Source organism: Physeter macrocephalus, chromosome 4, assembly GCF_002837175.3.
Source record: "Physeter macrocephalus isolate SW-GA chromosome 4, ASM283717v5, whole genome shotgun sequence".
Classification (NCBI taxonomy): Eukaryota; Metazoa; Chordata; class Mammalia; order Artiodactyla; family Physeteridae; genus Physeter; species Physeter macrocephalus.
In genome coordinates, this window is record NC_041217.1 from 75,616,560 (window position 1) to 75,629,100 (window position 12,541).

The following is a 12,541-nucleotide window of genomic DNA, read 5'->3' on the forward strand; positions in this document are numbered from 1 at the left end:
TACCCTGGTCCAGGAAGATCCCACATGCCGCGGAGCGGCTAGGCCCGTGAGCCATGGCCGCTGAGCCTGCGCGTCCGGAGCCTGTGCTCCGCAATGGGAGAGGCCACAACAGTGAGAGGCCCGCGTATCACAAAAAAAAAAAGGTACAAAACTAAGTACGTGATTACTGTGAAAAAAAATATTGTTAAAGGGTCAGAAAAAAGTCTGCCTTCCCTTGAGATGCAGTTTATCTACAGGATGCCTCTATCATCCATCTACATGAAATCCCAAACCTGCTCTCATTCTAACAAATCAATATTAACCTTCTTACATAAAAACAACTAAAAAAATTTAAAAGAATTTTAAACCACTTACGTTAGCGTAGAATTCATCATTTTCAGCAGATAGGACCACCTCTCTCAAGTCTTTACTGATCCCTGGCACTCTGGAAAGATCAATCCGATTGTTGTTTATGCCCAGAAGTTCATGGACCATGGCCTGATATGTCCACTAAATAAAGAATTATGACAAAATAAAATTGGTAACTGACAAAACATGGAAATAGTAAATGTTCAGGAAAACAAATAAAAACTGATAACATTCTTAGTAACTAGTCTTGTTTACATGGAGGTTCTCTATTTAGCTCAAATTTTATTAATACTTTGTGCTATACTAAGCATTAAGATTGTCATTTTGATTGGTTAAACATCCGACAGTCAAAATACTTTTAGATTTCACACTTTTGGAAGAAGGGCAGCCAGATTAATATTCCTGATAGAAAGAAAACAAATTAGATCTATCATTAGCTCCAATTTTTGCCTGTGAATTAACAGTATATTTTTGGCTTCATAGATAGGGCTATATTGGTACTGCAGTGACAAGCTGTACCATTTCCTGTACACTTCTGTGGTTTTCTGCAGCATGAGAAGTGTGTTCTTGCAGATCTGAGTGGTGCTATATTTATCCTGGGAACACTAATATTACCAGAAAAAAGCCTTGTGAGTTGATCAAAACACACATATTCAGAAGCTTGCCTCTGAATCCATTTTACTTTATATTTTTACTTATTATGCATTGTGAAGAAGGACCAGTTTCCAGTCTTACTTATTTCATGAAACTGGAAAGGAGAAACCCCCAAATTTGCCTTCTCACCTTTTATGGAGAACAGGTTACTTTTAGTTACAGGCCCATTAGAGAAAACTAAGTATTTTCCAGCAAATTACCCTCTAAATCTAGAGTCTAAATATTAGATTTGTTAAAATAACTTCAGAAGTTATAAAAGTAGGTGCTTTATTTCCTAAAATATTTGCCAGTGAGTCCTTGAAAAAGAAAGTTTCATTACTGCATTTAAAATAAGTACAACAAAATGTTTTATGCTTCCATAGACAGCATCCTGTGCATGCTTTTGCCATTAGCACATACTTCATAATTAAAATGATGTTTACTTTCTCCTCATCGGATCATGAACTCTTTGAGAGCAGAGACTGTATCTTTTAACCTTTTATCTCTAGTACTTAATACAGTACCTGGCACATAATAGGTCCTCAGTGAAATTTGTTGAATGAATGATTGCTTTTCTTTGGGAAACTAAATTATAAGCAATTATTTTTCTTTCTACTTTTTTATATCATCAAAATTTATTTAGTTATATTATTAAAATGTATATAAAATATGTAACATAATATGTAATATATAGAATATATAAAGTTATATTACTTTGAATTTTAGGAATATAAGGCTATCTATCATCTCATAGAGAAGTTGCATTCCACAGCACAGATTTCCCCTAGCATTAACATTATTATAAGCTGGGATGGAACTGAAATATAGACTGTGCCTTTTCCTATAAATTTAAAGTCACTATTAATAAAGTCTCTACAAAGTGTAAGGCACTGTGCCTGTATTCACAGAAGAACAAACATTAGTAAGACACAGTCTGCCGTGAAGGAATGTATAACCTAGAAGACGGTGAAAACAATCAAAGGTACAACATAGAAAGTGCAGCATGAGACATAAGATGTTTCAAAAACACTTAAAAGATGTTTCAAGTGGTTTTAAAGGATAAGAATTTTGAGAGGTGAAGATGGGAAGAGAATGTATTCCAAACATGCCAGAGTTCAAAGAGAGGTCACAACATGAATAAAATGATGGCAGGAAATCATGAGGTATATCTACACAGTAGTGAGCTGCAGGTTTTCTATAACGTTAAGCCTACATTGTGAAGGCTCATGGATACCAAGTTCAGGAGTCTGTATTTCATCCAGTAGGCAAATGGGAAACAATTAAGATTTTTAAGGCAGGAGTAATAGGAGCAGAACTGTGCTTTAGTAAAAGTAATTTAACAACACTGTGTCCGTGAGATACATTAGAGTGGAGAGAAATTAAAAGTGGGGAATCAAGAAGATGACTATTTGAGGATTCCTATAAGAGATTAGATACACCAAGATAATGGCAATATGAATGGAAAAGAACAGACACTGGAAAAGTAGAATCTACAGACCCAGAAGTTGCCTTAATTAGGGATGGTGGCAGAAAGGGACAGGAAGGATGAGGCAGAAAAAGAGCTGAAGATGACTGTGGCTGAAAGAACACTGATACCAGAATGCTAGGAAACACAAGGCAAAAACAAGAATAGCTGAAAATAAGGAGGCAAATAAATGGACCATGTTGTTCATTTCCACATCTGCATTTTGATGAATACCACTTGAAATCATCCTTTCATTATGCTAACAAAGGGCTCTGCACCTGGTTTAGCAATGGGGTGATGGCATCATCGCAGCGATCTAAAATAAGTAGCAATGGAGGAACCTCGGTCCGCCGGAATTCAAACAGTTCATATTCTTTAGTTATCACTTGCTGTGGGTAAGAGAGAAAGACGGTTTGGTGAACCAATTAGTAGCAGATAGAGATGATATAAAGAGAAAATTAATACACAAAAACCACACTTAACAATAGTTTCTTGCACTTTCATAGGCCTTCCATAAAAGGATTCAAAAGCTTGACAAAGTTTAGTAGCATTCTGTTTAAGGGGTCAGGATTTGAAACTATTTTACAAGCGGTTTAATAGGATCAAAAGAAGTTAAGTAGCTTGCAAATGTTTCTTGGGTTAAACCTAAGAATCTTAGCTCTAATTTGTTGCTTTTGGTCTTGAATTACAAATGCCTACCTCTTTGCCAGTAAACCTAACACATCATCTCCTTAGTTTTAGATAAAATATTCCTTTAATTTCTGAAATATGAAAAAGAAATGAATGGTCTTGATGTTTTGGAACTGGAGATAGTGAATGCCATACCTTAACACATTCTGCAAGTCTCTTTGCTGCCTCTGATGAAAGCTGGTAACGAATCATGGGACATTTCTTCAGAGATAAAAGGAGAGCTGTCAGTCCTTGAGTTGCTCTGGATAGTTGGACTGGATCCCAATTTCGACCCTTTTTGTTAAAACATATATTCAGAGAAAATATTTGAATTTTATCTTACAAGTCCAATTACTTACTGAATTAACTCCTACCTGATAAATAAACTTAAAAAAAAAATTCTTTCTTTCCATACCTGGCAGCAACCCAGAATATTGAGGGAAAACAAATGTGGATTCACAGCAATGTAATCACCATAAAATTCCTGCAAACAAAGCACCAAGATCAGTCAGTCATTCCATAAACTCCTAACTGTATCATGCAATAATATTTTTCATATGTGATATAATACTATGTGATACAATCAAATTTGAGGAAATGCAGGTGTAAAAGAGAAAAATTGATCAATTAACAATTAACAATAGTCAATGTGAGAGAATTAATAATATAATCATAAAATAGTAGCAATAATAATAAATCTTTAACAAAAACACCCCAAAAACAAAGTTGTATAAATATACATATCATACTTAAGGAGACTTATCAATTAGTAAAAATAAAACACTGCTAAGATATACAGTGTTACACTCAGTTAGATGAATAAGAACTTTGCTGTCCAGTGTATTCTCATGAGGGAGAATATGATTTAAAATAGGTCATTCTTTTTTCATTCATTTATCACCTAGCACATCCTCCTGAAAATCCAAAACTTGTTTATTTGCTTCCCTGAGGACGATATTCTTCACTTAGGTGCTAAATGTATTCAAACATCTGTGATAAATGTATTCAAGAACACTAAAGGGTTTAAGAAGGAAAAGGTAACATGAAATGTTCTAATGTGAAGTATTACATAGCATGCAGAATAAACATTTAGGAGTTTCAAGTTTAAACCTAATGACAAATCTGCTTACTACTTCCCAAAGCAAGATAATCACAAACAGAACTTTAATAAACCTCATTCACATCCTTTACTTCCTATTCTCTCCCAATCAGACATAAACTATAACTGTGTAGATGAATATTCTTATAGGATAGCTCATAAAACTAGCATAAGACATATCTGGCTCTGTCCCCAACCCTGTGAAACCATCCCTACCAATCCAGTACCTTTCCAATCTCCTCATTCCCACTGCCTCCTTTAATTCTATTCCCACTCAATTTGATACCTCTTCCAAACTTTCTAAATATGAGTATAGTCTGGTGCAATGCACATTTATTGTGTCTCATCAATAGCTTCCTTTCTTATGAGACAACACCTTCCATATTTTTAGACTCAAATCTTTAGGAAGGGCCAATATAAGATATGTATTAGAGGATCAATATGTTTACCTGAACCTCAGCCACAACTTCCTGTTCATCAGCTTCAGCTAATGACTTCACATCACTCTTGCTGATCACATTACTGAAATCTGAAACAGACATATAAGTTGTGGTTGACTCAGAGGAGATCACCTCTGCTGCAATTAGACATAAATGGGCCTGACAGTTAAAGTCTAATGACTAAGTGAAATTTAGTATACATTGTGGTATATGTCAAACACCTTCACATTGGAATGAACAGCACAAATATGTTTAAATCTGCAAATCATTATATTGAAAATAGCAAATACTGGGAAAGAAGTAAGCTTTTATCCTTTTATATGCAAACTGTACTACCAGATAACCAAACGGTAGATGAGGGGAAACTCCTCTTTAAAGAAATTTTCCAGCTAAAAAGCAAAGGAATGATAATGATAGAATTAAAACACCATCATTTTTTTCAACCCCTAATGAATCAATGGATGGAACTAGGCATTGGGCATTAACCTCTGCTAGTATCACAGTAAGAGACAATCAGCGGAAGCACACACCACTACCTATGAAATATTCTCGTCAAAAAGAAATCAAATCTGAGTCTAATTAAGCCTCTGTATCCAAGTACCAATTTACAAGAACTAGAGGACAGAGGGAGCATTTTAAATTGCAAAGAACATGTTAAAGTACCCCATGCAGATGCAAACAGCAAGATCCAGGCTGTGGGAAACTTTAATAGAACAATGTAGTTTCTTCAATAAATAGATCGCATGGGGGTTGGGGTAGAGAGAGGACTTATAGAAGATTAAAGAAACTTAAACAACATATCAACCAATAGCAATGTGTGGACCTTACTATGATCCTGATTCAAACAAACAGTGGTGAAAAAAGGCATGAAAGAATTTGAAATTTGAACACTGAATGAATATTTGAATAAACAGGAATTTTTTTCATTATTTGGATATAATAATGGTACTTTTTAAAACAAGTCCTTATCATTTAGAGATGCACATGGAAATATTTATGGATGAAATCATGTGATGTCTTAGATTATCTTCAATATAATATTGATGGGGGAGTAGATAGCAGTATAGCTAAAACAAGATTGGCCATGGTACGATAATTGTAGAAACTGGGGTGATGGGTACATTGGGATTTATTAGACTATTCTGTCTACTTTTTACATATTTGAAAACTTCCAAAATAAAAAAGTTTTTTTTTAAATAAAGGAAGGGAGGAACCTGTTATATAAGATATTTAGTAGACATAAGAATATACAAAAATAAAATTTAAAAATGACATGAGCAGAAGGCCAGTTTTGTGCTAATTAATATAAATTGTGCTGAAAGTCTGTAAAGAATAAAATCACTATATATAAACTCATTTTAGTTTATTTCAATCAAATAAAATTGTGAAATTGATTGCCCACCCAAGACATTTCAACAGTCCATTTTTCCTAGGCTTTAGTGCTAACTACTTTAACATATATAATTTTTTTTCAACTTCATAGATTTACAGCCCAAATCAAACAAACTTTACAACCAGAGAGTAAATATTAGACTTATTTTTGGTTATTAATCTCAACCACTGCATCAAATAACTCTTTTCAGAGGAAAAGGGAGTCTTTCATCTCATGATCTATTCAATTTTTAGCTAAGAGACTCAGCAAAACAGTAATTCTGTTAGATGTCCAGATAAATTTGACAGCATGGGGAATCAATCTCTCTCTCTCTATAAATATGTGTGTGTGTGTGTGTGTGTGTGTGTGTGTGTGTGTCTATGTGTGTCACTGAATACAAAAGTTTTTATACTTTCCTATCCTCAGTACCTAGCTTGTAATCAGACTTAAAAAATACTGGAATGACTACACACCTATCAGGACGGCTAAAATGAAAAACAGGGACAACACTAAATGCTTGTGAGGATACAAAGAAATTAGATCACCTGTACACTGCTAATGGAAATGTAAAATGGCATAGTCATGCCAGAAAACATTTAGCAGTTTCTTAAAACACTAAACATGCAACTACCATATGACCCAGCAATTGCTCCGTGGGTATTATTTATTACAGAGAAATACAGACTTATGTTCACACAAAAACCTATACACAAATATTTATAACAACTTTATTTGTACTAGCCCAAACTAGAAACAACTCAGATGTCCGTCAACAGGTGAACAGTTAAACAAATTGTGGTACATCCATACCATGGAAAACTACTCAGTATTTAAAAAATTAAAAAAAAAAAAAGAAAAAAAGAAAAGAATGAGGACTTCCCTGGTGGCGCAGTGGTTAAGAATCTGCCTGCCAATGCAGGGGACACAGGTTCGAGCCCTGGTCCGGGAAGATACCACATGCCGCGGAGCAACTAAGCCTGTGCGCCACAACTGCCGAGCCTGTGCTCTAGGGCCAGTGAGCCACAACTACTGAGCCTGCATGCCACAACTACTTAAGCCCACGCACCTAGAGCCCATGCTCTGCAACAAGAGAAGCCACTGCAATGAGAAGCCTGTGCACCACAATGAAGAGTAGCCCCCGCTTGCAGCAACTAGAGAAAGCCCGTGCGCAGCAACAAAGACCCAGTGCAGCCAAAGATAAAATCAAATAAATTTAAAAGAATAAAATTAAATTTAAAAAGAAAAAAAAAGCTTAATTGAAAAAGAAAACCCGTGATTATTAGCCAAAAATAAAACAATAACAAAAACAAAAGTAGGATGACAGAAAAGAATAAAATTGCCTGTTTTTACCTCCTGGGGTTGTTTTAAGGGCTGAATAAAATATGAGAGAATTCTTATAAACTACAGTGTCATATCACAAATGTTAATTTTTTGTACCATTATTAAATTGTAGTATATGCAGAAGAACGTATATATCTTAGACTATAGTTTAAACCCTAAAACTCCAAAGCCTTCAAGTAAACAATACAAATGCTATGAAGATCAATAAGGACATCTAGAGGATAAAAGATGTAACTTCCAAAGCAGAATGTATTACATTAAAAAAATCCATATAAATTGTATAGTAACCACAAACCCAATTTATTTCCAGGCCTCCACCCCCTTTCCCCTCCCCAAAAGTTATGCAAATAGGAGATATCTACCTGATGACTTGTACTTTCAAGTATTACATAAAGTTGCAAAGAGAAGTAGACTGTTTTCATCTGGTATGTAAAGTAAATCTCTGCTTTTCCAACAAACTCAAGTATATCCTCCCTCCAAATAAATAAATCAGCTTCTATGCCTCAGTTCATAAGAGTGTAAAATTGAAATAAGTATACATACTTTTTTGGCAAAGGTGGAATGTGAAAGTTGACTACTTACAACTTTTGACTTATAAAGAAACTTGAAGGGCAAAGTAAAACTTAAAAAAAAATTTGTTTTTAACCTAAGCAGTCTATGATGAGTGGAAATCACATTTAGCTCTCAGAAACAGAATGTTGGTCCAACACTTTTAATACTTTGAAATGACAAAAAACCTCACCAGACTGTTACAGTGATGGATTCAATTAACTTACTGATGATATGAAGTACCCAATAGAACATATTAGCTAGGATTTAGTTACATGATTGAACAGGTGAAATAACATACTTACAAATAAAATATATACTGTATTTGGGTCTTCGGAGCTCCTGAATCAGATAATTCACATTCTCCTAGAAAAGAACAAACAAATAAAATATGAGAACTGCTTAAGTGAAAAGTAATAAATACATATCATCCACTGATTTATTTAAGTACTTACTGAGTGCCTACTGTGTGCTGAGATCTAGATTAAGTGTGTGTATGTTGGGAGGGGTGAGGGCTGGGGATAAAAAAGAGACACACTGAATATAATGATCAAGAATCATATGTAACATTAACTAGCTGCATTGCCTTGGCCAAATTAAGATTAAAAAATATAAAGGACAGAGATGTTGAAATACAACATAAAATAGATAATAATTCTGCAAATTTGCCTCAAGCTGTTTGTTTATACATTTTATTCATCTGATCAAAATTCTTATGTGGAACATCAAAATGTGTCTAGTTCTTTAAAAACCAACATTCAAGAGAAAATATAGTTAAATATATTCACTTTAACTAATTGGGACCAGAGGCTGCAGAACTACAATATTTGTGAAGTATTTGCAAACAGTAGGCTAAGACCTTTGGTATAATTACATTATTTAAAAATAAAACATGAAATTTAGAACTAAAAAACAGTTGATTTTCAAATGGTCAAAACATAATAATTCCAATTACATACGATCATAATGCAGGTCTTATCTACTTTTTTTTTTTTTTTTTTTTTTTTTGCGGTACGCGGGCCTCTCACTGTTGTGTCCTCTCCCGTTGCGGAGCACAGGCTCCGGATGCGCAGGCTCAGCGGCCATGGCTCACGGGCCCAGCCGCTCCGTGGCATGTGGGATCTTCCCGGACCGGGGCACGAACCCGTGTCCCCTGCATCGGCAGGCAGACTCGCAACCACTGCGCCACCAGGGAAGCCCCTTATCTACTTTTGATACTATAACATATGGTTAAATTTCAGTATAAAGTTGATCCCCAAATTATACATGATATAAAATATCTTTTTTTTTTTTTTTTTTTTGCCCAAAATATCATTTTTTAATGTTAAAAAACCCATACATTTCCTTACAGAATTAAAAGTAATACATATTGCTTGTTAAATGGGAAAAAGACTTTAAAAACTGTCATTTAAATTTTAAAAACACATTAAAAATTAACTTTATAATCTTAAGGAAAAATTGTTTTTAACAACACCTTTTGAGTTTGAGAGAACATACCTATGGCACTGAAAGAGCTTCTCTAATAAAAAATGTTAGGAAATGATGGACTGATAATCTCTAAGATCCCTCTCAGAGCCAAAATTTCATGACTAATATGAAACAATTGGAAACTACTGCATCAAAGAATTAATTGATGTATTAATTAATTCAGGAACTATTTATTTATTTTTAAATTTTTTTTTTTTGCGGTACGCAGGCCTCTCACCGCCGTGGCCCCTCCTGTCGCGGAGCACAGGCTCTGGACGCACAGGCCCAGCGGCCATGGCTCACGGGCCCAGCCGCTCCGTGGCACGTGGGATCCTCCCGGACCGGGGCACGAACCTGTGTCCCGTGCATCGGCAGGCGGACCCTCAACCGCTGCACCACCAGGGAAGCCCCAGGAACTATTTATTGAGTATCCATTATGTGGCAGGCATTGGGGACATAACAGTGTGAAAATATGGACATCATCTCTGCTCTCCTGGAGCTTACTGCTGATAGGTGAGACATATTAATTAATCACACAAACCATATGAGACTTCAACCATGACAAGTAATAGGGAGAGGAAGATGATGCTCTAAGTGTTTATGAGAGGGGGGTTTGACCTGGTCAGCAAGGCCAGGAAAGATTTGCTTGAGGGAGTGAAAACGTTCCAGGCAAAGAGAAGAACCTGTGCCAAGGTCCTGCAGCATGATGGAATACAGTGGACTGAAAGATTAGTGTGGCTAAGAGCAAAAACAGGAATGGTTTGAAATGAGGCTACAGAAATAGTAGGAACTAGACCATACAAGGCCTTGCAGGCCACACTTAATGGAGTTTTGTCTTTATCATAAAAGCAATGAGAAATCATTCAAGGATTTCAAGCGTGGTGACATGGTCAGATTTGTATATTGGAAAGTAGATAATGTACAAGCACTGGAGTTAAGAACATGAATATAAAACAAGAGAACATACAAAATAAGATTGAAATAGTAAAGGATTTTTAAAGGAGGACTCAAGTTAGATTTAGAAGATGATGGCTGAAAACTCACAGAAGGCTAAAGAATCTTTAATCAGGGGAAGAGAACAAACAGAGGACAGGAATGAGCATGTAGAGAGATCAAAAAAGGCCTACCTGGCTGCAGTGGAGGAGCAGAGGTAGGACATAGGAGGTTGAATACATAAGGGCAGACCAGACCAGCTAAAGGAGGGCTCTGAGGGCTACTAAATATAAATTTAATCATAGAAGTAAAATTGAGCCATTAAAGGTTCCTGAGCATAGATGTGAATAAAATGATAAAGACTCAAAACACTGATAAAAGTATGTAAGATTAAATGGCAATGGTGGCCCTGAAACAAGATGGCAGAGTAGAAGGATGTGCTCTCACTCCCTCTTGTGAGAACACCAAAATCACAACTAGCTGCTTAATAATCATCGACAGGAAGACACTGGAACTCACCAAAAAAGATACCCCACATCCAAAGACAAAGGAGAAGCCACAATGAGATGGGAGGAGGGGCGCAATCACAGTAAAATCAAATCCCATAACTGCCAGGTGGGTGACTCACAGACTGGAGAACACTTATACCACAGAAGTCCACCCAGTGGAGTGAAGGTTCTGAACTCCACGTCAGGCTTCCCAACCTGGGGGTCCGGCAACGGGAGGAGGGATTCCTAGAGAATCAGACTTTGAAGGCTAGTGGGATTTGATTGCAGGACTTCGACAGGACTGGGGGAAACAGAGACTCCACTCTTGGAGGGCACACACAAAGTAGTGTGCGCATCAGGACCCAGGGGAAGGAGCAGTGACACCAGGGGACACTGAACCAGACTTACCTGCTAGTGTTGGAGGGTCTCCCGCAGAGGTGGGGGGTGGCTCTGCCTCACCATGAGGACAGGGACACTGGCAGCAGAAGTTCTGGGAAGTACTCCTTAGCATGAGCCCTCCCAGAGTCTTTCATTAGCCCCAAAAAGAGCCCAGGTAGGCTCCAGTGTTGGGTTGCCTCAGGCCAAACAACCAACAGAGAGGGGACCCAGCCCCACCCATCAGCAGTCAAGCGGATTAAAGTTGGATTAAAGTTTTACGGAGCTCTGCTCACCAAAGCAACAGTCAGCTGTACCCACCACCAGTCCCTCCCATCAGGAAACTTGCACAAGCCTCTTAGATAGCCTCATCCACCACAGGGTAGACATCAGAAGCAAGAAGAACTACAATCCTGCAGCCTGTGGAACAAAAACCACATTCATAGAAAGATAGACAAGAAGAAAAGGTAGAGGGCTATGTACCAGATGAAGGAACAAGATAAAAGCCCAGAAAAACAACTAAATAAAGTGGAGATAGGCAACCTTCCAGAAAAAGAATTCAGAATAATGATCGTGAAGATGATCCAGGACCTTGGAAAAGAATGGAGGCAAAGATCGAGAAGATGCAAGAAATGTTTAAAAAAGACCTAGAAGAATTAAAGAACAAACAAACAGAGATGAACAATACAATAACTGAAACGAAAACTATACTAGAAGGCATCAATAGCAGAATAATTGAGGCAGAAGAACGGGTAAGTGACCTGGAAGACAGAATGGTGGAATTCACTGCTGCGGAACAAAATAAAGAAAACAGAATGAAAAGAAATGAAGACAGCCTAAGAGATCTCTGGGACAACATTAAACGCAACAACATTCGCATTATAGGGATCCCAGAAGGAGAAGAGAGAGAGAAAGGACCCAAGAAAATATCTGAAGAGATTATAGTCGAAAACTTCCCTAGCATGGGAAAGAAAATAGCCACCCAAGTCCAGGAAGCGCAGTGAGTCCCATACGGGATAAACCCAAGGAGAAACATGCCGAGACACACAGTAATCAAATTGGCAAAAATTAAAGACAAAGAAAAATAATTGAAAGCAGCAAGGGAAAAACTACAAATAACATACAAGGGAACTCCCATAAGGTTAACAGCTGACTTCTCAGCAGAAACTCTACAAGCCAGAAGGGAGTGGCATGATATACTTAAAGTGATGAAAGGGAAGAACCTACAACCAAGATTACTCTACCCGGCAAGGATCTCATTCAGATTCGATGGAGAAATCAAAAGCTTTACAGACAAGCAAAAGCTAAGAGAATTCAGCACCACCAAACCAGCTCTACAACAAATGCTAAAGGAACTTCTCT

General features: G+C 36.9%; 1 protein-coding gene across 5 annotated transcripts in view; it reads right to left on the minus strand.

Annotated features, from left to right (window-relative positions):
- VPS45 (vacuolar protein sorting 45 homolog) overlaps positions 1 to 12,541 on the minus strand; it is a 69,095-nt gene that overhangs the window by 52,094 nt on the left and 4,460 nt on the right. For all 5 annotated transcript variants that reach the window (XM_055084353.1, XM_007109689.4, XM_055084352.1 and 2 more), the window contains exons 3-8: positions 8,222 to 8,282; positions 4,664 to 4,743; positions 3,531 to 3,599; positions 3,272 to 3,409; positions 2,725 to 2,835; positions 355 to 489 (exon numbers count right to left, since the gene is read on the minus strand). In XM_055084353.1, coding sequence (XP_054940328.1) covers positions 355 to 489; positions 2,725 to 2,835; positions 3,272 to 3,409; positions 3,531 to 3,599; positions 4,664 to 4,743; positions 8,222 to 8,282 — 594 coding nt within the window. The remainder of the gene's footprint in view (positions 1 to 354; positions 490 to 2,724; positions 2,836 to 3,271; positions 3,410 to 3,530; positions 3,600 to 4,663; positions 4,744 to 8,221; positions 8,283 to 12,541) is intronic.